Source organism: Melopsittacus undulatus, chromosome 2 (genome assembly GCF_012275295.1).
Source record: "Melopsittacus undulatus isolate bMelUnd1 chromosome 2, bMelUnd1.mat.Z, whole genome shotgun sequence".
Lineage (NCBI taxonomy): Eukaryota > Metazoa > Chordata > Aves > Psittaciformes > Psittaculidae > Melopsittacus > Melopsittacus undulatus.
In genome coordinates this window covers 77,468,637-77,494,256 of record NC_047528.1, presented here as the reverse complement: position 1 = coordinate 77,494,256, position 25,620 = coordinate 77,468,637, and the positions used below count along the sequence as shown (strand labels likewise).

The 25,620-nt window shown below is 45.9% G+C and overlaps 1 protein-coding gene across 3 annotated transcripts in view; it reads right to left on the bottom strand.

Annotated features, from left to right (window-relative positions):
• Nucleotides 1-3,623: 3,623 nt before the first annotated feature.
• The window catches only part of RAI2 (retinoic acid induced 2), a 44,187-nt gene continuing 22,190 nt past the window's right edge, over nt 3,624-25,620 (bottom strand). For all 3 annotated transcript variants that reach the window (XM_034060242.1, XM_034060241.1, XM_034060243.1), the window contains one exon: nt 3,624-5,793. In XM_034060242.1, the coding sequence (XP_033916133.1) occupies nt 4,024-5,688 (1,665 nt within the window). In that variant the 5' untranslated portion in view covers nt 5,689-5,793 and the 3' untranslated portion in view covers nt 3,624-4,023. The remainder of the gene's footprint in view (nt 5,794-25,620) is intronic.

Below are 25,620 nucleotides of genomic sequence, written 5' to 3'. Positions count from 1 at the left end.
GTGGGCACTGCAGGGGAAGGTGGCTGCAAAGGAAAGCTCCAGGCTGGTGCAGCTCTCCCATCCTTAAGGCTGCTGTGTTCCATGGCTTTTGCATGAAGTCACAGAATGCTAGAATACCACATTGGAAGGGACATAACAGATCATCTTTCTAGGCAAAGCTTGCCCTAGATTAGATGTCCCAGCATGCTGTCCCACTGAAAAGATGTACAGCCCTGCTCTCCTCTTCAGATTCGGTGTCTGTCTGCCTGAGAAGCCTCTGTCTGACAGGTTGAAGGGAGCACAGGGGAAGGTAACCCACACCTGCAACCCTCTCCCCTCTCAGCCAGCCTCTAATAAATGCTCACACCCAAAGTCCAACTCAAGGAAGCTTGGAGCCAACAAGGGGTGCCCTTGAGGGTCTGCACTGCTCCTCTCTACCTTGCATATACCCATCATTGTAAAACATCTTCCTCCTACCATTACAGCTTAATGACTTTCCCTTCAACTTCACAAGAGGTATTAATGTCTCCATTAACAGCCACAAGAAATGGAAGCTCCATATATCATGAGTGCAGCTCCGTGTCCTCTTCTTGCAGAAGTTTTAGAACCATTAAAATATAGCCCTGTAGAAAATTAATGGCCCAATATACAAAATCTGTAATTGCTGCTAAAGGCAAGGAGGAGGAGGTGGAAGTGCTCAATCTTGGTGTAATTAAGTATCTTGTTCTGTGGCTGCTTCTCCCCCGTGCTGATGGGATGTAGGACTTGTGCTTCACACACGAGGGATGGTGGGAACAAATGGCCCCTACTTAGTGTCATTTGCCCAGCAGAGTTAAGCATCAGGAGAGGTGCTGGTGTGTGGTTCCTCTCCCCATAGCACAGCCTTGAAGGCTGGGGTAGCAGGGGAGGCACTGGGAGCTGCCCTAAGCCTTCCCAGAAAGATGCTGTTCAGAATATCTCCCCTGCCACTGCAGTTTCAGCAATGGAAAAGCCAGGCTATGGGTGGGTGAGCCCACTCTGTTCTGCCCATCCATTTCTAGTGGGGTGGCTCCAGCCTGTGTCACCTTGTGGCAATGGGGATGTTGGTGGTGGCCAGCAGTGCCAGGGGGCTTGGCCCTTATGGAGACAGCCCCATAAATGGGAGGCTAGAATAGGTGGAGCCTGGTGTTTTTCCTTTGTTCCTGCTGTTTCAGAGAAGGGAGATTGCAGTTGCTCTTGTAATGGTCTGGAGAAGATGCAGTTGCATGCTTATGGTCTGCTCTGCCTTTACAACTGGTACCAGTTGGCTTTAAACTGAATTAGTTGCCCGTAGGCACTGTTTTGACAGTGCTTTTATGGGTTTATAATGGCATAAAGCTGATTTAGCCTAATTTGTTTTCAGGGTTTTTGGGGCTTGTGGTCTAAATCCAGTTAAATGAGACCACTGTGTGCAGAGCAGGCTGGGAGATAGCCTGGGCACTGAAGTTAACCTAGGAGCACTAATAGCTCTCAGGAAAGACCTGAAAAGAGGAGGAGGAAAAGCCTCAGCACCTGCAGTGGTGTCACTGTCAGGCACTGCTCTGCCTGTCCCATGTGCCTTGTGGCTGGGCAGGAGGGGTGTGCATCAGCTAGGCACCAGTGCGGTGTCCTCTGATGGCCAAGGATGCTGTGGGGGGAGTGACCCTTGCATAAGGCCAGAAGAATCAGGGCGGTCAATGCAGCAGATCATAGAATCATATGATGGTTTGGGTTGGAAGGAACCTTAAAGCTCATCCAGTTCCACCCCCTCTTCCATGGGCAGGGACACCTTCCACTAGACCAGGCTGCTCAAAGCCCTGTTTTTCCTGGCTTTGAACACTGCCAGGGATGGGGCATCCAATAAGCTAATAAGGCATTTTGATAACATCAGCTCTGAGAAATCATACTGAACATCCTGCCCGTAGGGCCATGACAGCAAGCCATCCTTTTTTTAGGGTGCCTAGGGCCTCACCACAGGAAGCACATACTTGAAAAATAAGAATAAAAAAAGAATCCCAGAAACTGTTTTGGGGCTTGCTTCTGTCAGCTGTGAAATAAAAACGACAGCAGCTAACACTGTGACCTCCTTTTGAAATAATCTGGTGTAGCCCTGGGGAAAAACTACGTTTGCAGAAGGCTTTTTTGACAGTGGAACAGACCCAGCTGAAACAGAGTGGGGCAGTGACAACTGGGGTGGCTGTCCCCAAGGATGTTGAAATCCTGAGCCTCTGCACTGCAGTAACCAGAAGATGACACATTTCATCAGCACGGTTTCTTAGAAGGAGCGCAACAAAGTAGCAGCAGCAGAGTATTTTCAATTAAGAAATAAATTATAAAAAATACACTCAGATGACTAAACATTCATGAACCCATCAACACTTCACGCTCTTCTGAACATTGTCAGTTCTGCCAGCTTCAGAAAAAAAAAATAAAAGGCTTTAAAAATACTTAAAAAGCAAGAGTTTGACAATTTTGATGCTACCCTTATGTGAAAGTTCTCTATTTTCATATTAAGCAAGAGGGCAGCAATCCTTTGGCCCAGGAAAAGAGAAGCGGAATGCCTTTCTTTCTCATAATGCAGCTGCATTTTTCTGAATAGTGAACTGGCATCTGCTGGCATCACGTTTCCACAGATTTCAGCATGACACCAGTGCCTAAGGGTGCCATTAGACTTACAGCCCTGAAGGTGCTTCTTTGGGCAATTTCTCATTGCGTGAACAACTGCAAAAACCTTCCTGAAACTGTCCAAGAGAACTCTTGGAAGTAGTTTGGCTGCAGCTAGTTAAAGGCAGGCACAGTATGCGATGGCATCTAGCTGACGGGTTTACAATGGCTTATTTTTATTTAGGAAGAAGTGCAGTGCTGAGAACATGTAATTTGAAATAATAACACAAAAGGTTTCCTGCGTAAGGGGTATAGCCACAAAAAAGGCAGCGCCCGCTGAAAACTGTTCTGTGCTCACGTTCATCCTTCAGTCAGGATGGGTTTTTACAAGTGAGCTGTGTGAACTTAAAAGCCGACAGACCAAAATGCATCTCCAGCTCATTTCCACACATAACTGCAAAAACCGTAACCTACCAGAACTTTTATTTTAATTGTACATTCACATTTCTCCATTTTCGTGGATGGCTTGTACACTGCCCCATGATAATGTTACACAGTTCTGCTCTTCCATGTGCATTGACTTCAGCCAGCAAAGAGTAACAATAAACAACTTTTCCATTTATCTGTAGTCAGGCTGGGAAAAATTAGGTGATTTTTCCTTCCCCTCCCATCCCCCAGGCAACCAGATTCCCCTGACTTTCAGGCTTTTCTCTTTTAAATGACTGATAGCATTTCTCAATATCCTAAGACAGTTTCCTGGGGTCTCCCGCAATGAAGCTGGCGTTAGGTGTGCACTGGGCTGTACTGCTTGCTCGCTCTTCTCCCAAAGCTCATTCGGGCGCATCACTAGTGGCTGTGGTGACGTGTGCTGCTCCAACAGTGCTGCGGGACAGTATAGTTTTTCTTAGCCTGTTAGTTTTACTCTTAACACTTCAGGTTCATCACAAGTCAGCTGCGGCGCTTTCCAGTCTACAGACCTTTAGCCAAAGCTCCTCTGCGCACTGCAAGCGGTTCAGAAATGACCAAACCCATGGCGCCACTGATTAGCACGTACAAACATTTATTTTGAAATCTCCATTCTGAACCGTTCTGAAGAATTACATCATCAAAGCACTTCATGGCAGTGAAAATAGCTCTTACCCCTCGGACTCATCCATTACTCCATTAAAGCTGCAAAATGTGCAATCTGCTTGAAAAATAGGTTGCTTTTTATTCAGTTTCCCGTGAAAAGTCAAAATTCAATAACAAAAACAGGAAAAAAAAAAAGAAAAATCAACCAACCCAGCTTATAGGGACTCTACATCCGATCCTCTCCCCCATCCCCCAAAAATAACTTACAAAGATAGTTTAAAGTTTTAAATGAGTTTAAAACCGAGTGCATCTTTTTTATTAATTTTTTCTCCTTCTTCTCATAATAATCTTAAAATTCTAAAAACCCATAATTTACTTTCTTGGAAAAAAGGCAGCGAGCCGTTGCTTCTTGATTGGAAGAATATGTATCTCCGGTGAGTTCATTTTCTTTAGCTTTACGCTCCTGTTTTTGACGGGTTTCCTGAGGGCCTCGGCGCTGTCGCGGGGCTCGGGCGGGCTCTTCACGTCATAGCACTGCAGCACCGAGTCCTGGGGCAGGTCCCTTTTGAAGGAAAAGTTTTTGGTGGAGACCCCGGACAGGCCCTTGATCTTGCCGCAGAAGATGGTGGGCACGGCGTCCTTGACGGAGACGATGACTTTGGCTGTCTGCGAGGTGCTGACGATCTCGATGTTGTTGCCGGCCTTGGGCTCGCAGCCCGCCCTGCCTGCCTGCTCCACCAGCCACTTCTGCGGCTGCCGCAGCAGCTCAGCCTGCCCGCTGCCTGCCCCTCTGCCCTCCACCTTGCCCGATGTCTCCTGGGGCTTGCAGGGGATGAAGGGGGCAGCGGGGCCGGGGAGCTTGTCCAGCACAGGGTGAGCGCTGGCCTCCGCAGCGGCGGTGGGGATGGTACTGGCCACCTCCCCAAGGGGACCTGCCGGCTTGCGACAGGAGGCAAGAGACAGGTCCAGGGCCCCGTCCTCAGGTGGTAGTGGTGGGGCAGCCTCACTGGCCCTGGGCAGGGGTGGCCCTTTCATAGAGAGGTCCAGCGCCTCGTTGTCGCTGCCCATCTTGATGACAGTGTGGCGGCTCAGCTGGGGAAACTCCCGTGGGTGCGGGAGGTCAAAGGGCTTTGTCTCCTCCTTCTCCAGCGGGGTCTGGGTGCCCTTGCAGGAGTGAGCAGTGAAGAGCTGTGGCTTGGGCGGGTCAGGGGCTGCCTTGGCCTCACTGCTGTGGGGCACAGGGATGGGGACAGGGATGGGGATGGGGACAGGGACAGGCAGGGGCACGATGACAGGGTAGGGCACCAACAGTGTAGCAGGGGGCACCAGTGGGGAGAGGGGTGAGCTAAAGGCCTGGGGCGGGAGGGTGGTGTAGTCCGAGGGGGGCTGGCAGGGGGCAGAGCCCAGGGCGCCCTGTGAAGGAAACAGGTCCTGAAGGACGGCGGCGAACCCCGGTGTCTGAAAGACAGGGGGCAGGACAGTCTCCTGTGCTTGGCTGGAGGGCTTGGGGTCCAGGAGCTGGGGCTGCCCAACAGGGGGAGCAGCACCAGGGAAGAGGCCAGAGTGCAGGGGGCTGGCAGGGCAGGTGGCCCCGGGGGGCAGCACCAGGGGAGAGTTCAGGTGCTGGAAGACGTGCTGCTCCAGGAGGACGGGCAGCGGAACAGGGCCCTGCGTAGTCATGACGTACGGGGTGGTGGTGTTGGTGGCCGGCATCTGTGGGGCCGCGCTGCCGGCGACCTGCAGGTGAATGGGCAGGACAACAGGGCTGTCCCCCAGGCAGATAGGCTGCAGCACGGTGGCTGCCACCTTTAGAGCCACCCCGCTCTGTGACTCAGCTGGTGGTGTCAGGATGGAGGGTGCAGGGACTGTCACCAGGGGGGACAGGGCCTTCTTCATCAGGTCGGCTGAATTGATGTTCCAGGCCTCCGCCGTGATCAGCTGGGCCACCCCATTCTCCAGCTTGTTGTTGGCCATTGCCGAGGGCGAGTTGGTGACGTCCATGGGCAGGTTTGGGGCATCCTTGTAAAGCTCCTCCATGTTGCAGGGCTTCTTGGGCTCTGCCGGCACTACCTCTACATCGCCATCAGTGAAATCCGTGGCGGCTCCAGGCTGCCAGGAGCATCGGCACCAACATAATTTGGTCTGCAAGCCAGAAACATATTTTAGGCACCACATAAATCTCTTCCCTAAAATAATATTTGCAATTGCCTTTAAAGACCCCATCGCCAAGGAAGAGCTATCAAACATTTCCACGCTTCAGGCTAACGGCTCCATAATGCAGCATACTATATACACAGAGATGCTGGATATACATACGCCCGTGAGTGTTGTACGAAGAGTTTTGAGGAACTTATATTTAGCTGTAAACATAGATAATTTAAAAGGCTTAAGGACTGCCTACAGCCAAACCCACCCCCCAGTATGCAGTGTGAAACAAGGCCAGGAGGTTGGAACTGGATGATCTGAAGGTCCTTTTTCCAACACTAACTATTCTGTGATTCCACGATTCTATGACTTGGGCTGCCTGTTTTACACTTTTAAAGAAAACTCCACATAATGACAGTGCACAGCAGAGCAGAGCGACAGAGCACTGTTATAACTCAACAAAAGCCACCAAAACACACATTTCTGATATCGCAGCTAAGAAATGTTCCACCATGGGTGGACTGTACTCGATTCCCCTAGAACACTCATTCCTTTTTCATCCTGGTGGGATTTACTCAAGGCAAGCAGGTGAGTGTCACATGGTGCTTACAGCACCTCCAAAACTGCCATGTGCAGGGTGAGAAAGGCGCGCAGCCGGGAAATGGCAAAGCAAAACCAAACCCAAGTACTCACCCTGCCGCTGAGCTAGCTAGGGACAGAAATGTGAACCAGGCACCTGATTAATGAAAGACCCGAAAAGTAACAATCAAAGCAACCTCAAATTTATTTTGACAGCCCAACCCTTTCTATCAACCACACAAATAGCAATTAAGAAAGGGCAGAGATGTTTTCTGTTCATGGTTGCAGTGAAATGTGCAGCCTATTTCCTAAAAAGATTAACACCTCCTTCCCCCTGGAAAAAAACAAGCAAATTAATGGTACTGTGCATCCATTTCTTCAGAAGGATAAATAATTTCCAGCCTGTGAGCTGTCACCAGCAGACTTTGGCTAGGGACTGGCCACTATGTCTTGGCACTGCCCATGCCTCTCCCGACGTGTATGGCTCATCCTGCTGTAGTAATAATCACCATGGAAACTTGTCCAGTTTCAACTCCGTTACCATGGGAAAGCAGAGGCGCACCCCAAATTTACATTTTCCACCTGCATGCGGCTGAATCCTGCTCCCTATGAGCACAACATGTGCCGTTCCCATTGCCTGGCTGGCTCAGCTGGTGAGAGTGAGGCGCTTCCTCATATCCCATAGGCATGTTGGTCTTGGGATCACAGGAGATGATAGGGGTGGGTGAAGGGTCCCAGCCTGAGGATGTGTCTGAGCCTGAAAGCACGCATAAGAGCTCAGCTGGCTCTGGCACTTACAGAAATTATTTGCTTGCACAGACATTTGTAAATGACAAACATGCAAAGGGTATAGGGAAAAGGGGAAAAAAAACCCTCAAACCCCACAAACAAAGGCTAAAAAATGGCCAAGGCAGGGAAGTGGGAAATTTCCCAAGTCTCTCCTGAGACTTGTAAATCCTTAGATTTGGCAGTGAGATGCTATGGTGGGCACAAGACTCCAGAAATGCCAGGAGTTAACAGGGGGGGCTGGTTGGGTAAAAAGCTAATAATTTATCAGGCGCATTGGAGTTCTTAAGAAGGATTTTTAAAAGTAAACAGATGAGTCACTTCTTTTCCCCTCCTGCTGCTGGCTTAAGGAGAATAATTCTGGATGTTTTTCATCTCATGAAACACTCTGCAGAAAACATTCACAAATATGAAGCTGGGGTTTTATTTATTTGTTTCCTTTTCTGCCCTTAGCTGAGAAAGATTACCGGCAGGCAGAGATGCCCAAGCACTGAAAAACAGGAGCAAAAACCAAACCCTTCTCCAGACAGTGACAAGTACTGGTATAAAAAATCGGGCCAGTCTTGTTTTGGAAAAAAAAAAAAAGAAGCAATTGTTTCCAAAAATAAAGAGAATGAGGAGACCACTCAGCACATTCAAGCTGCAAAAAAAAGGATGTTGCTTCAATTAAGGAATTAAAGAGCCATTTTCATATAATCTCTCTCATATAATCTCTCCCTCCCTCTTTGTAAAATGGCCATTTTAAACCCCTGTGGTCTCTGCAGTGCACCCCAGCATCTTTGCCGCTCCAGCTGCTGCAGCACAGCCGAGTGTTTTGCACATGACACTGGCTCTTCCCCATGTTTCTGTTTGCTTGAGAAGTGTGAGATCGCCGGGTTTTCATAGAGAATTAATGATCTGGCAGGGACAGGAAATGATCTCCTGTTCCTCTGGCAAACCCATTTCATGTTGAGAAATAGAAAAACTAAGATGAAAATTATGCTGCGTAAGAGACTTGAGGGATTAGCATGCAGTATGGATGCGGGGAGAGAGAGACAGATCACTGCTGACGATGAAAGTATCAAACATAATAAAATCCCCACAACTGCTGCTCTAAAAGGTGACAGGGCTGGAGGCAGAGGAAGTATTTAAATGAAGAGAGCAGCTCATCTATCACCATCAGACACCTTGAAGTGGGCTTGGTTTTCCTGTTTGGGTTTTTTTTTTAAAGCATAGTCAAATATTGTTTTCCACACTTGATCCCATATTTTTCTGGGATCTACAAATTTATATTGTTGAGGTCACAGTCCTACACTGCCTCTGGGAGGGCCCCACTCTGCGAGGAGAAGGAGATGATGAGAAAAGTGAGGTGCAGTCCTCAACCCAGGTTTAGGGGTTTGGGGTGGGGTTTATCCCTTCTCACCTTTCCTATGTGGAAATGTACCTTTCTGTACTCCCAGTGTACCTGCTTCCTGAGCATGTGACAGCTACAGAAAACAAAAAATAACATATGGGGCATTGATGCCCCATCCCTAGCAGTGTTCAAGGCCAGGCTGGACGGGAGCAACCTGGTCAAGTGGAAGGTGTTCCTGCCCATGGCAGGGTGTTTGGAACTGAATGAGCTTTCAGGTCCCTTCCAACTCAAACCACTCAATGATGCTATGATATATGTATGTACATATATAATATATATGTAAATATACACCTAAAATAGTTAATGATCCTGCCCACAGCTTGCAGGCTGCCAAGTACAGCAGAGTCCCAGCACAACTGCCTCCTACTCCCTGTATGGCAATTTTCAGTTTCACCCAGAAGGGAATCCTAGGGTTGCTGAACATATATTACACTAAACACCTATTATCATGGTCAGTAAACAGACAGAATGAAAAGGATCCAAGTCCCTATGCTTCAAAAGGGGAAATGTTTGAAGATCTGGGGTAAAGAGACAGTTTGAAATTGTCCAAAGTGGTGTTTTGTAGTTCTAGGCTTCTTTTTTATACTACATACACTGTGTACATACAAAACCTTAAGTCAACATGGAGATGACTTAAACTAATTTTGCCATGTTGGTGTTTACAGTGATAGCTATACTAATAAAAATCAAGTGGAAGTATGTGCTGGATTTTTGGTTTTTAAAACAAGTTTCATGTACCTAATATACACAGATGAAAGTAATATAATTCAGTGAAATTCCTTCAAGTTTCCTCCGTATACCACACCTCAGTGCCGGAAGCTCAATTATTTTCCTTTTTGCTACTTATCTACTTAATATTTAATTTGCTGTTTGTTTTAATTGAAAATAAGCTTGAAACACTTAAAGGAGCCCTATTGTAAATAACCCAGGCTTTCCCACCGGGGTGCTGATAAAAGTTAAGTTCATGGCACTAACCAATGATGTGTGTAACTGCACAGGAAATGGTATGTTAGCTATACAGAAACACCATGAAAGGCATCGTGATAACTTTACCTTTTTTTTTTTATCTCCTGCTGATGGCTGTGCAACAGGCTTTTCTCAGGGCTGTTGCATGCCTTCCTGTGGGACTGCAGCACTGCATCATAGACAGCCATCCCTGTGCTTTGCTTGCTCATCCGTACCATGCTATCTACACAGAATTCAAATTACACTGTGCACACTATGGAAAGGGTCTCTTTGTGGGATGCCTTGCTCAGTATCTCATCTCCTGGAAAAATAGTGTTTCTCTTCAGTATAAACATGGTATCAAACACGAAACAAAATGCAAAATCTTGACTTAATGGAACAGCCTGGGGACAAAATTATGCACAGATTTGGACATCGATGTTTTGCCAAAACTCACTGTTTGCTGTCACTAATACTCCTGAAAAAGCAACGTATTTGAAGCAGAAGCCCACTAACAAGGGCCATAGTGAGAGCATCCCTGATGAGAAGGCAGCAGACTTGCTGAGCACCTGGAGCAGCACGCACCCGACCACAGTGCCATGCCAGGGCCTGCACCCTTCCTTCCACATCATTCTGCTGTAAATATACAAGTAGGCAACATTTTGACACAGACCAACCAACTATAAATCATCTTCCATTCTACAAATTTTGGTTTGTCTAGTTCAAGCCATACACAAATAAAGGTTTTACCATATTGTTATTGGTGTTTTGTTGCTAGAATAGGAAAAAAAGAAAGTATTTGAATAAAGTGAACTCTCATAAACAAAATACATGGAGATATCACTACATAAATAACATACAGATAAGCTCCCCCTACATGCAAACCACAGATGATCTCAGCAGTTTGCCTCTCACATTTCCCACTGATTCATGTGTTCAGGCACCTGGGACTGACAATCCAGCCCATGCCACAGGCCCTTTTAGCACTGTAATCCTCAAGCACCAAAGAGCAGAAGAGTCAATAACTCACAGCTAATGGTGAACTAGCCTTCATTCCTGTGTTTCACCATTCGTGGTGCTAAGTTTGATATCCCCACACACACCTTGACCAGGTGCAGAGGCACCAGAAGGGCTGGTGGGACTTGTCCCCTCCTCTCCTTGCAGGAGGGCTGATGGTGACCTCCTCCAAGGTAATGGGGCGGGCAGAGCAGAAGAGACACGGAGGGCATTTGTTAATGCAACAAGCCCTTCACCCTCCTGGCAGCTCAGTTAGACACCAAATGCAGTCTGATCTGTCCCCCTTGATCACCACCAAAGAGAACCATTGGGGATGCACTTTTCTGTCTTCTTGTCATGGTTTAAGCCCAGCTGGTAACTCAGAAACAGAAACAGAGCAAGCAGCCACTTGCTCACTGCCCCTTCTTTCCCCTCTCCTCTGCTCCAGGTGCACTGGAGAGGAGAAGTGAACGAATGTAAACCCCACGGGTTGAGGTAAGTCCAGTGACCAAGGTATAACACAAAACCACTGCTACTACCACCAGTAATAATAATGATAAGGGAAATAACAAGGGGAGAGAATATAAAACTAAAAGGGGAAATGGGAAAGAAACCAACAAACACAAGTGATGCACAGTACACTTGCTCACCACCCACCGACTGATATCCAGCCTGACCCAAGTAGTGATCTGAGCCTTCCAGGTGACTCCCCCCAGTTTATATGCTGGGCATGATGTGCTGTGGTATGGAATACCTCTTTGGCTAGTTTGGGTGAGGTGTCCTGTCTCTGCTTCCTCACAGCTTCTTGTGCACCTCCTCACTGGCAGAGCATGAGACTGAAAAGTCCTTGGTCAGGGTAAGCAGTACTTTGCAACAACTAAAAACATCAGTGTGTTATCAGTGTTGTTCTCAGACTGAAGCCAAAACACAGCACTGCACCAGCTATTAGGAAGGAGAAAAACAACTGTTACAGTTGATCCCAGGATATCTCCAAGGGGCACTACAACACATCCTGGTTTAACGCTACCCTCTCCCACCTTGTTCCCTTGACTCAAATACCCAGCAACTCCCCTTTAAGATTTAGGAGGCACAATTCAACAGTGAACAAGGGCAAGGTGAGAATGATATTGCAAAGACAGGCAGAATTCCCTTTGGCACCAGCCAGAAAGAGAAGAGAGGGCCACACTGTGGTATCTCCACTGGCATGAAAGCTACACCTGTAGCCTTTGCTCCCCATCTCTCTGCACAACATTTTCTGCCCACCACACACCTACATGCTGCCCCACATTATTTATCACTTTACATGAGCTATAGCATGGAGGATGAGGTGGATGCTGCTGAGAAGCAGTCAAAATAAGAGCATCTCATTAACTTCAGAAGATGCCAGAGGAATAAGGCTCTGACGCAGCTCATGCAACAGGTACTCTTTTATTTTCCACTGCTGCATTATGGATCCTTTCGGGAGGTGAACCTGTTTTGTGTCAAGGCTCCCATCCAGGCTGTTAAGCCCTGGGGGAACACAAGGGAAAGGAAATCATTATGGCAGTGCAAAATGGCATGTTATGGATGGGACATTGACAATATGTATACACTGCTTCGGCACACAGCACAATCATTCTCAAATGCGGCAGCTGGACTGGCTGATCATACTTTGGTCTTTTAAATAGTTCAGCTGAGAAATACCACAGTGGTCTGCCTATTGCACAGGCTAATTGCCTGCAAAGAGCTGTGTTAGAATCGTATATCTGCTAGCTATACTGCTTTTGTCAACAGCCTGTACTTATAAATCCCTTTTGAAGAGAACTCACTTTCTCCTCATTTAAAAACAAATCAGACCAATTAAAAAAAGAAATCCTATCACAGGCGCAAAATCAGTGTCTTTACTCCCAAGGGCAATATATGCAAGACAGACGATAAGTGCTGTGGAAGGAATAGAGCATTTGCCTTACAAATTTCAACCTATAGTGAATTTTTATACCCAATTTGAAAGCCTAAAAAAAAACCAACCAAACCCTACATTTGCAGAGGAAACTGTGACATACCCCAAGCATAAGGAAGATAGCACATGCCTTTTCCCTTCCTCTGCTCCATTCACAAATTACTCCACTAACTGGATATAACACTTAACTGACAGTCTTCAACTTTCAAAAGGACCACATCTCATGCAATATATAGTATTACAGAGAGCAGGCATTCTAAAAAAAGGGCTACCTTGAACTTACTCAAGATTGATTTTGCTATTCCCAAATGCTCAAGTTTCTTATATCCACAGCACATCCCAGTTCCTGGGGTCTCCAAATTGTCATGCTTGGAGAAACCTCACAGCAGGTTTCTGAAAGTAATACCTTTTGAATGGTGGTTTATTTTTTTCCCCTTGGCATAGCACAGAAATGCGTGAACAGCAGCAGCTTGCTCAGCCTGCAGTGAGCTGAACTCACATTCTGAGGCAGAGACAGTGCACAGAAATCTGATGTATTAAACCTGACGTGTGAAGGACAAATATAAACGTGCCAGCCATAATTACTGATGAGTCACGTGCCACATGGTTTGGTGACATCCCTGTGACCTGGCAGACTCTTCTAACTCGGTGCAGTTTTCACACTCCGCATTTGTGTTTAAACAGGGATGTCCCCCATCACATCCGGGTGCCTGGAGTTGTTTCTCCCCAGGTGCAGGGTTTTGCACTTCCCCTTGCTGAACTTCATGAGGCTCCTGTCAGCACATTTCTCAAGCCTCAAGCCAGCTGAGGTCCTTCTGGATGGCACCATGATCCCTGGATGTATAACCACTCCTGCCAGTTTAATGTAATATGCAAACTTGCTGTAAGCATGCTCTGCCCCATCATCCAGATCGTTAATGAAGGTGTTGAATGGGTCTGGACTCAGTGCTGACCACAGAGGTACACCATTACTCACTGGCCTCCAGCTAGACTTTGTTCAGTCATCACTGTCCTCTGGGCTCAGCCATTCAGACAGTTTCCTCTGCACCTCACTGTCTGATCATCTAGCTCATATATCAACAGCTTGTCTGTGAGGATCTTATTGGAGACAGTGTCAAAGGCCTTCCTCAAAGTCCATACAGGCAAATACCCACTGCTCTCCTCTTATACTGTAGGCCAGCTTCCCACAGAGAAGACAAAGTGGCAGTAGGTTGAGAGTCTAAGAAAGTCTAAATTAAAATGCTATTATGGAAAAACTGGACTTCCTCTGGGGATCTATTTTGCATTGGAGCTCCTGAGTTTTTCTATACCTTGACCTCCACAGTTTTCACACATGTGGTGCACCCATGTGTTTACTTTTGGAGACCATAGGAGGAATGCAGACTCATGCTAGCATTAAAAGGCCCCTTTGGCTTGAAAAGTAAAGTGCACGATTTTCCTATGGGAAAAAAATTATTTTAAACAATTTTTCCTGTCATTAAATATCCCATTTAACTGATTATTTAGTATCATTTTCAATCAAAACATTATATTCGCCAGCAAAGCAAAGAAAAATGAGCTGTTTTGAGAACAGAACTAAAGAAAACAAACAAGAGCCACTACTTTACAATAAATTTTAAAACTCATGCATTTTGTTTTCCCAGCAATCGATACACCAATGATAAAAGAGGAAAAGGATACCAATTAAACATAATTGCAAGTCCTGCTTCCCCCCAAACCCAAAACAAAAAGCACTCTGTGTAAGCCTGAGAAAATATTTGCTCCTTTCCCAGTCAAGTGCTTTATTGAACAGTCCTTAAAGCATCTCAGTTCCTACAAAGGATTTCCAAGTTTGATGTCAGTGAACCGACTTCAAAGTCTCATTAGTTCCCCAGCAGAGGTTTGTTCTCTGCTCAGACACTCTGCTCACTATTTTGTCCTGACCCTTTCCACTGATCCCAAGCTCAGATATTTTTACTACCCTCATTTGATCTTTTCCAACATCCAGATGAGAATTAGTATCAGTGTGGCAAAAATCGTCATCCACTGACCATCCCTTCTTGTATACCTGAATCTGCTTCACTGCAGGTTATGAGGGACAGGAACCCCACACAGGCTGATTACCAAGTATCAGCAGGTTAGTGAGGTAAAGTTAAAAATTGATTTTTAAACTGCAATGACACTTTGGCACGTGAAACATCTGATTTTGCCTCATTATACCAACATTGTTTTGACCGTTTTGGCTCTTTCCCAACTAGCCACACAAGCAAGGCATGACAGAGTATAAGCCAGCTTCACCAGCTCAGAATCCATCAACAAAGTGAGAACCACACACCCCTGAGAGCCCCACCCCCTCAGATATACTGCAAAATCTTTCCAATCCCCTTCTTATGGCATGCCAGCTCCAATTAAAGACCACTTTATCTTGGTGCAGTCAAGGCCAGAAGAAGGCTAACCTCAGCACTGCTGAGGGGACTCCCCATAAGTTTGTCTTGCTTTCTAAACCTTCTTGAGACAAAGAAACCAGGTTTACTGTATTTTAAAGCTGTTGGGGTTAGAACAGCAAATCTGACACCTCTGTAACTCATCTTAAATCAACTGACAGCCACATTTTCACATAACCTCTCTTTGTCCTGGCTTAAATTAATAAATAATGAGAAGAAAAGCAAAATCAAGTGAAAAAAACCTGAACCTTCCAGCTGGTGGATCCTTTCTGGGGGTTGGACTAGGTGACCTTTAAAGATCCCTTTCAACCCAATCTATTTTATGATTTTATACTGAGGAACAAATGCCTCTGTCTAAGACCACAGGTAAGGACATGCAGGTCATTAACCATATGCGTGCTTCCCATAACAGGACAAAAGGGCAAATCCTTTCTTCTACCTATAGCTCTGGTGGCTCTCAGTGGCACAGATATTGTCCCTGATGACAAGATTTAGGGATGGGCTGAAGAGATGGGGACTGAAAACAGACTCATCAGTTTCTCTTCTCTTGTGGGACACAGTCTCACTTGGGAGCACAGGCAGATATGAAGGCACAGGAGCATCTTGTGAACTTGGGTACTGCTTGAGGAGGAAAAGGGTAAAAGTGCAAGATGTGGTTATTTAATACTCCATCCTTCCCTACTGGCACGAGTAACCAAATGCTCCTTCAGCTTGCCACCTCAAGATCAAGTTTTATGTTCATTGGTTCAGATTTATGAGACTGACTCTCCTAGTCTCCCCTCCCTGATCACTGATAAACCAAACCCAACATTTCATCGGATACATGAGAGCAGTAATCCTCAGCAGAAAGTAGGCCCATGTCAGATTTCAAGCTTGCCCTACTCTTGTACCACCCCCGCTAAAAATGTGTGGATGGAAAAACTTTTCAAGCAAAAACAGCCCCTTGTTTTCATCCTTGCAAAATCTGTAAGCAGCTGCAGGGATTTTGTTTAAAAGAGCCGGAAAAATTAAGACCTCTGTAATGTGAGGAAAAATGCAGCTTTTTTCTTTGAATTTCACATTTTTTTACACACTTGCCTTCATCACAGCATTTGTACCAAGTGGTTCCTGGTTTGACTTTGAGGGGCAGAGAAATAACCTCTTCTCTCTGTCATGCCATGATACATGAAAGATGTCAACCTTCTGACTGAATTCAAGACCAGCACGAGAAGCAGCATAACAGTGCTGGTGGATGCAACGAAAAGGCCGCATGACTTTTTAAAGTCTTCACCCAGAAAGATCAATTTTACTCTCCTAGAAGCCCCTATGCTGAACTGAGAAATAGAGATGCCTCTGACCATGAATATGTATATAACAGAAAACACTGAAAATCTGTCTTGTTGCATATCAGGTTCACTGAGGTTACTGCTGTTCAGTTAAGTAGTCCAGGTTACCTCTAACACCTACAAACACCCCATGTGCACATGCAGACATGTATCTCTCCTCTAGTGCCTTTTGCCTCATCCATTTGACTGTGAGATCTTCTGGGCACTGGCTGTTTTGGCAGATAATTAGCACAAAACAAAGACCTCAGCTTCAATTCCAATTATCACTGCAGTCCAGAGTATCCATCACTCCTGAAGATGAGTGGGCACAATAGATGCCACACTCACTGAGATGGCATGGGGCTGCCTTCTCTCTCAGTCTAGCTGCTGGCCACTACTTGCAGTTGCATCCCTCCAGTGGGCCTTTCCCTCCCTCTTCAACTTGATTCCCTGCTGCTGGAACGCTTATAGTCTGTCTAAGTGTGAATGTTAATGACCGAATTTTACTAATTCGATGCCATAAGGAGACCTTCTGGCCAGTTCAAAAGAGTCTTCTCCAGCTGAGTATCCCAGCTCTGGCTGACACACTGCTTGCACTGCATGGAGGGGAGACCATTCCAAAGTGTGCCCAGACTATGCAAAAAAGTAATAATGCTCTTTGTCATCAGGGATCCAGACTCTGACCACTCAGAAAAAAAGGGCTGTATTTCAGGAAATGCAGGCAGGGCACCCAGTGCTGTAAAAATAGTGCTGCTGCTGCAGGTAAAAGTAAATATTATTTTTCCTAATATTATGAACCAGCCAACACGAACATAATTTGCAGACGTGTATCGCAAGAGGAAACAAGGTTGGTCCTGCCCAGGCTTCTCCATCAAACCTTCTGAGAGCACATACATCATGATGAATGCAGTGTACCAAATTTTGTTATTATCACCTCCCCTATCTTAATGATGGCTGCGTGGTTGCAGGAGTGTACTGCCGTAGGATATAGAGCCCCTGACATATTTACTGCAGCATTTTTCACCAGCAATTTCCGCTGCGATGTGTGCTATTATGTGTACAGAAAAACTTAGGGAAACTGCAGGATGCAGAACGACAATTACATCTTTCCCAGATGAGACTGCAACGTTAATGGATTGGTGTCATCCATCACCATAGATTGTAAATTCTCTGGGGAACATCACCAGGCCACTCTAATAAATCTGACCAGGAGATTTTGTATTTGGCTGTTCAGCTCAGCCTTAGGAGGCAGTTTAGCAACACACTCCTCAGCATGACTACGGCTTAGCTCTCCCAGTGAGGTGTTGTTGCCCTACAGCCACGAAGCTCTGGACGTAGGAAGTCCTGCAAGCCAGTATGGAAGGGCACAGAGGGCTGCAGCCTGGTGTTAATTCCTCACACAGCTGGTTCTCCAAAGAACCAAATATCGGTACACAGACTGTAGACTGTGAGGGAAGAAAGCCGACTGCACAGCTTTGCTCCTTTACCAACAACAAAGAAAAGGATATAAAAAATAAAGAAGACTAATAAAAAAACAAACAAACAAAGAAAACAACCTACCAGCAGACCAGTGCAGCTCTGAAGTGAATTTTTTTGCTGTCAATCTCTGATTCTTCAGGCCACCTGAGCAGGCAGAGCTGACTGTCTGCCATGAAAATGTAAGGTGATGCTCTATTAGGGAAGAACATCTCACAGGCTCTTCCTTTGAGAAAGCCAAACAAATAACTCACAAATAAAAACCTCCATGGCTGTACCATGTCCTAGCTTATCCTTGCAATAACAGGAGAGCAGGACCTGAGGCTGTCTCCCCTCATCTCCTGCACTAATGCAAATACAGGAGCAGTGTAAAAGCAGGCAGAGGGGGAGATGAGCCCCATCGAAGCCCTTTTGGGAGGCAGCTCCAAGACAGGGGGTCTGAGGGCACTTCTGTCTCTCCTACTGTATGTATATTCTGTTTCAGACAATGATACATTTTCCTGATACACCTTCCATCTGGCTGGAGCTAAGCATTTCTTCATACAGTACTGGGGGTGGGGATCTGCCACAGCATCAGCATTGCTGCTCCCAGGCTTAACCATTTTGAGTCCTCTCTTCCCTTAGGCACAGGATTTCACCACCCACCCCATGCCTGCCCCAATGCCATGGGCTATGCATGTGTGGCCCTTCTCCCTCATCTTGGGTACTCAATGCAAGGTCATCAACAGCAATGACCATTCCCACGGAATGGGGCTGCCACCAGATGTGCCCCACAAAATGGGGACAGCCCTGGGGTACCTCTCATGCCTGTCCAACCCTCCTTACCCCAAGGTAGCTGACTGGGTTTGGCCAGAGAAGCAGGGATGGAGACCTACAGCTTGAACTACTGCAGCTCTGCAGCAGTGAGTAGCTGACAGTAACCAGAAGAAAGCACAAGTGGAGCTTGGGAGATTAGCAAAACAAGGAGGAAGTAATTTTAACTACATAATAATTTCAGGGAATAAGAACTGCCTATAGCCTGTATAAGTCATGAGAAACAGCACACGCATGTCTTGCCTCAGGCAAATCCTTATGTTGGTAGACAAGCTCAGCTACAGAAATGACACCCTTTTTTGCAGCTAGGAACAGCAAGAGCACCCAAAAAATGCAAAATATTCAGTATTTTCTTGGCGGGGTGTTAGAGAAAACAACCATGCTCATTTAAAAGCTTGCTGTTAGCAAAGGAGGAGGGCAGATGCCCCCAGCCCTTGCCTCCTGCAGAAGCTCTCCACTATCCCTCCAGCAGGGCAGTCAGCATCATCAGGGCTCTGCACTTGCCCCCCCCCCCCCCCCGCTCAGGGGACTAAGCTGTGGCTGCTGCACCTTTCAGCTCCTCCTGCATGTAAATGTGGGTCTGCCTCACACTGCCCCAAGAAACTCCATGGCTCCAGCTGGGCTGTCCTGCACAGGCACCTCATGAGCAGCGATGGGCAGTCTGTGAGGTGCCAAAGCAGTGTGTGCCACATTACTGGGCTCCCAGGGGACAAATGCTGGCCACTCACTGAGGGAAATCAGAGCAGTCTGCTGTACAAGAGGCACAGCAGGAACAACCTGCACCACAACAGGGGCTGCAAAAGAAGCCCAGAGAGCTAAGGCAGCAACCAAGGAAAACCCCTGGGTTTACTATGTCAGTAGTCAGTCACACATACCAAACCACTGGCCAAACTGGGTAAACACCTGAACCGAACAAGAGAAGACAGCTGTCCCCTGGCAAGCACAAACCCTCTGCGAACCCAACTGAATGCTCCCCAAAAAGGTGTTGTGATCCATAGTCTGAGAAACCGAGCAGACAGCTGCTGGCCACAGCTGCATGGGGAAGGGAAGGGAAGGCTGGACACCACTGCAGGTGTGACTGACCAAAAACCAGCCGCTGAGCTCTCTGCCAAGATGTGCTCTACCTCGAGAGGGCACCAGAGCTGCCCCAAACCCAGCATCCACAATTTTTTGCAGTTGGGAGGCTGGGCTGGCCTGAAATGACCAATTTCCTTGGCTGACTCATACAATTAAAGGGGCCACCCCCACGTGGTGCACTTCTCAGAAAACACTTCATGCAGGTTAACTCCAGTAACCTCAAGGCATGGCAGCCAGCTGCCAGCTGCTGGGTGCAGCACTTGGCTCTGTTTGGGCATGGGCATTTGGCCAGACTCTCTAGCAAAGTCAGTGCTGGTGCCCATGGCTTCATGGGGTACACTGACATGGTGAATGGGCCCTGGGAAACACCTATCTTGCCATACTGGGTGTTCTCCATGTCCAGTAGAAAGGCTCCTGCAGCATGCTGCAAAAGCATGAAAAATCAATAGCCTCCATTGACTTTTTGTCTGACATTAGCAATTTTATAGCTTAATGCTAACCAGAGTAAGCAGGAGAGCATGCTGCTACCAAAAATGAATTAAAGGGGGCAGGAGGGGGGTGAATGTTCAAAGACCGCAAAGTCACCCTACAATGAAAGCCTGGTAAAACCTGCCCTGTCCTTAAAGTGATTAAAGATGATTTGGCCCTTGCTCTAGGATGAAGGGTTTTGCCAGGCTGGCAGAGACCAAGGGGCAGGAAGAAGGAAGAGGAGCAGTTTCAGGAAACCACTCCCCTCTCCATGACGGTGACACTAAAGAGACACCAACATAGCAACCCCAGCACCAAACACAGTATTGTGGGATGCTAGCAATGAGGTAGTGGAGGCCAGCTGTTTGGGTTTAGCTGTCTAAACAGGGACTGAGGGATTAGGACCCTTTGCATCTTCAGCACTAATTAAAGGTTATTTATTATCCAATTGTTCCCAATAGCGTATAGTGTGGCCGCTCAGGGCCAGGCTGAACACTGAGCTCTGTCCATTTCTTCCACGCTGGCTGTGACTTGAGCAATGATTACCAGGAAGAAAGGTTTGCCCAAAGCCTTAACTCTCAGAGCAGCAGTAGTTGTGTGTAATCAGAGCTTAATAAGGTGGCTGGAGTAGGCATGCTCCCATGGCAGAACAGTCTTTATCAGAGCATTCCAGTCAGTGCTTGTACACACAAAACATGTGCATCCAGAACAGCAGGCAGCATCCCCTTAAACACAGTTTTGGGGCTCCTAGAAAGGGTTTACTTAAATATAGTTAAATAATGCCCTGTGGCAACATCTCTTCCTTGATATAGCAAGTGGAAAAGGATGGGTGTCTCTTCCAGGCATTGGCTTTAGGTGGGCTGTGGATGTCAAATGGGTTTGGCTGGAACTAGAGTTCAGCCTTTACATTAAAAAGTTAATGAAGCTGCCAACTCAGGCACCAAGAAGGGCAGAAATTCAACCTTCTCCTAGTTGCCTGTATGCTCCTGACTGCATTACAATGCGCTCTTAAATACATAGTTATTCCTTCTTCTTCAAAAGCCCTGTTACACTGCAAAAGGACATAAAAGAAAAAAGTAATTTTTTTTCATAGGCCTCCTTGTAACTTTCAAGCTTCAGACTCTGAACTAAGTAGCACTTTTTTTTCAGGCAGATTTCTACATGTAATCTAAAAAAAATTAAATTGGTCTATGAATCTGCTTTTAATGATAGGATGCTACCTGCTACCCTTGTAAAGATATAGAATTATTTTAGTCTTTCTCTTGCTGTGTCTTAGAAAGGCAACATACTGTAGTTCCAGTAGCTGCATTTTTAAACATGTTTATCTGGGTCATGGCTACTTACAGCATAAGAAGATTTAGTGAAGCCAGTTTAGCATCAGTCTAGTGCAAAGGAAAAAAAATCTTTAATTAAAACCAAAATAATTATTTGGAGGGTAAAAATCTTGACATTATCAAATTAAAGTCTTTGGGCTGTTCAAGAAGAAAACAGATCTCTGGGCAATTTAACTCAAAAGGCGCTTGGGGCCTGGGGGATGGGGGTGGCTAATCACAAACTATTTTGTGTAACTAGCAATTTCAGGTACAGAAAAGAGAACCGAGAGCATTACTACATCAGGATTTTCTCTAATGGCATGATGTAAAATCATGAACAATGGAAGAACGTGGTTACTGATCACAGCAGTCCATTGGATGCACATGGAGCACTGCCGGTGTACGAGACATCTTGCTCCAAGAAGTTGCACTTCCCTACTGTGTAGCAGCTGACACAGAAGACCGGGAAGAAGGCAACCTCTTTTAATGGCACTGCTCCCAGATCCTTCCACCAAGATACAAATGATCTGCAATCAGAAGAAAACAAGGAGGGGGCATTCAGAGGCCAGGAGAAGCGCCAAATGTAGTATCCATGTGTTCCCAATGGTCCTAGCTTTCCACTGTCTTGGAAAATGCCAGAATAAAGGAAGATGTTTATTGGCAAAGGTGAAGCTGCCACTTACATGGAAAAGGCCATGGGAGGCTGAATGGCCACGGCAAGATGAAAGTCTGAGCACGCTCATGTGATATAAGAACATCCTTCAGCTTCCCGCAGCCTGTTGGGTAAAAGGGAAGTGACTCAGAAGATGAGTGCCCTTCAAAGGTTCATGAAATACTGGTTTATTCTAGCTGAAGCCTGCCTGTGAAGGAGTGGGAAGGACCGCAAACAGAAAGCATCCGCTCCTCATCCTGTGGCTGCTGCTGGAGCAGTTCATCCCCCAGGAACAAAAAAAGCCCTCCTCCTCTCTTCTCTTTCTTCTGGAGGAAGGCAAGCAGGGAAATAGCTGTCATTGTTGCTGCTGAACCACAGCCAGCAGAAGCTCGACGCCACAGTGGTGCAAGATGAGGTGCTCGGCACCCACCCTGACATGACCCATGGTCTCTCTGGCAGAAAGCTCAACCACTGTCCATCCATCAATAGGGTATTGGTGTGATGGAAACTTTAGGTTACAGCAGCCACATCACTATGATCAACAGTTAATTATTCCCCATATCCAAGCAGCAGCAACACAGTAAGGAAAGGGATGAACTCGTAGTTGGTAGTTTGATCCCGTTATTGATTGAATGCTAACAGAGGAAAACAGCAAACTATAGAATATTTCCTGTCAGAAACAGGGAGGAAGGATGATGGACTTTCTTCAGATTGTTGGGGGCAAGAAGGGGAAAGTCATAAATTCTCAAAATCCCAAAGTTTTTACTTAGCTTTTCAAAAAAGGCAGATTTTTCCCAAGTTTTTCTTGGAAGGAGCGGGGGTTGCTTTTTGGTGAGTTTTTTCTTTCAGCTGCTTTAATCTATTCCTTGCTGACAGAGAGCACACCAGCTATTCGCTGGATATGACAATCTACAGCTTCAGTCCTCAAAATTCCCATGTGATTGCAAGAGGGCAGCTTCAGGCACTTCCAGCCCTGCTGCAGCAGAAGTCATCTCACAGTCAGTGGGGCCAGCTACAGACCAAGACCTTGAAGGAGTAAAAGGCTCAGTATCTGGCCTCTTAGTTAGAGAGGATTTATTTTATCATACTGTTTTTAGAGATTTATCACTTCCTTTACCTCCATACGCACAGTGAAGAAAATCTGTTTTAAACATGTGACAGACACGCTTTCCAACAGAGAGCAAATTTGGGGGATAAATAGAGAAAAAAATGTGATATTTTTAAGCCAGAGATGATCTCCGTGCTGATGAGTGAGCACACGTGTCTGAACACAAGTGTTGTTCAGCATATTTACAAGATCAGGGTGCCACATTATTCTTCAACTAATCTGAGATTACTGGAACCCCTTTCATTAAAAATACTGCTATAAGAAGTAATTAAATGTCAGCTTAGGTGTTGTGCATGTAGGCATGACTGCTTTCTCCACAGGTGGCTTGGAAATCTGCTGCTGGTCTTCACAGAAAAATGCATCAAGCCCTAATATTAAGTACCACAGGTTGTAAAGCCCCACATTCAACTTGGTGAGATTTTTATGCAACAGCTTCAGAGAGCTGTACTGGATCAACGCCAGTAATGCGTATACATATGTCAGCAGGTTGGATACCAACCCTGAGGAAACCAGGGGCATGCCCCCCAAAAAGAAGGGGGCAAAAAGACAAGGAAGGAAGCTGGGATGCCAAGCTCCTGACATCTGTATCACAGAACTGAAAAAACTTCTGGGTTATCTCCAGATCAAAGGACCACTTGATAGCAGTCACCAAACGCCTTCTAGCAGAACACTACCATTCATCTCATCCTTCGCACATCTTCCCAAGAGAGGCTACTACATTGATACTCTTCATGATTTATTCCCAAGAGTAGCTGCTACGGAAGGAAGTGGTATCACATGGAGATATGGTACTGGAAGAGACATTGTGGGATCCAGTTCTGAGAACACACAGGGTGCTTCTACGAACAGTGGAGGTGGTGCATGGCATAAGACACAGAGAGTTCTGGGCATTTAAAAAAACAAAAATGAGGTGGAAAATCTATGACTGCTGTAGGGAAGATGAAGAGGAGAATGAAGGAGAAAAACCTAGAGTTGCTGACACAAGGGATAAGATGAATGAAGCTGCAGAGACTGCCTGAAGTAGATGGGGTGGAACCTTGAGTTTGTTAGAGAAGGTACAGAAAACAGTGACAAATACAGAGCTGCTGTGCAGTGCCCTTAGCTTGCAAAAATATGACTTGCTGAGGGATGTCTCCTGTCTTTCTAAAATACGTGCCAAAGACGGATGAAAAGTTTCTCTGATCACAGCTGAGGAAGTGATCTATTTCCATAACTCTGAAATCTGAAGAATTGGGGTGTCTTGATCACACTGCAGAAAGCCACATCATACAAACAGACATCCTTGGGCGGATCCATACTCTTTTTTATGAACCTCCATGGTCTCCCCATGTTCTGCATGTGAAGGTCTCATCTGGACTGAACACCCAAAGGAAGTGACTGGCCAGCAGTGGAGTCCCAGGGCACCTCCTGTATGATCTGCAGAACTGTTAATCAGCTAAAATTGCAGGAGCTGAGTTTGTGCGGAGCAAAAGTATATTGAGGACAGTGTTTAAAGCTCTTGAAAAATAATATTCTACCTGCTGCCTGCAGTCACTCCCACATACAAATTCCCTAGCACTTTGTCTTCTAGAAGGAAAGAATATCATAATGAAGCCATTCCTTAGCAATAACATATCTTGAGATGACTGAAACCCAACTTTAAATGCAAGTTGCCATTTACTAAGCCACTGAGAAATTTCTTATCATTGCCTTGAAGCCTCAAATTCCTGTGGCCCGTCTAAACCCACTTCATGCTTCAAAGTCTCAAATCAGCACAATAGCAAAGATGATTAAAAAATGTGTGCTACACTGCAGCCAGTAAACACCAAGGAAAACATCCTGAGCTTTACAACAAAAGGTTACCATGACTTAACAGATGGCCTCCAATCTGAGAAATAAAGTAACTGAAGTAAATCAAGTGGAGTCTGAAATATAAACAAAATATATTCTCAGGCTAAAAGAACCTGATAGAGGCAAAGAAGAGTCAATAGAGATTTTCAATTTTATTACTTAGATTTAATAAAATTCTTTGGATAGTGTTGCTCAGTACAACCATAGAAATTGTAATGGCAAATACTGGACTGTGATTTATGGATTGAAAGGTTGTCTGATTTAATTATGCTGGTAAACAGAACAGTGCAGACACCTTCTCTTGGAAAAACTATTTCTAAATTGCTACATCAATATTCAGATAATCAAAATTGGTATTTACCTTCTACAGGAAGAGCAAGTGTGTGTCTGCCTATGTGTGTGCTCGAACACACTCATTTCAGTTCTTAACGTTTCTCCATCTTTTGTATTGCAGGAATATATGCTGCAGGAATTCCTTTGTCCCAAAACCAAGACCTATGCAGTTGCAAGGTGCCCAGCCCTTCATGTAGGACATTCCTGCTAACTGCAGCTTTTTCTCTCACTAAAATAAATCCAACCAGAAGTACCCAGCAGAGCTTCAGCTCAATCATTTGTTATTCCAGAACTATAAAGGCATAACCTTACTTTCAGTTTACAATGGCATAATTGATGGATAAATCACTGAAGCCCTAAAACATGCAGTCCAACACTTATGTTAACTC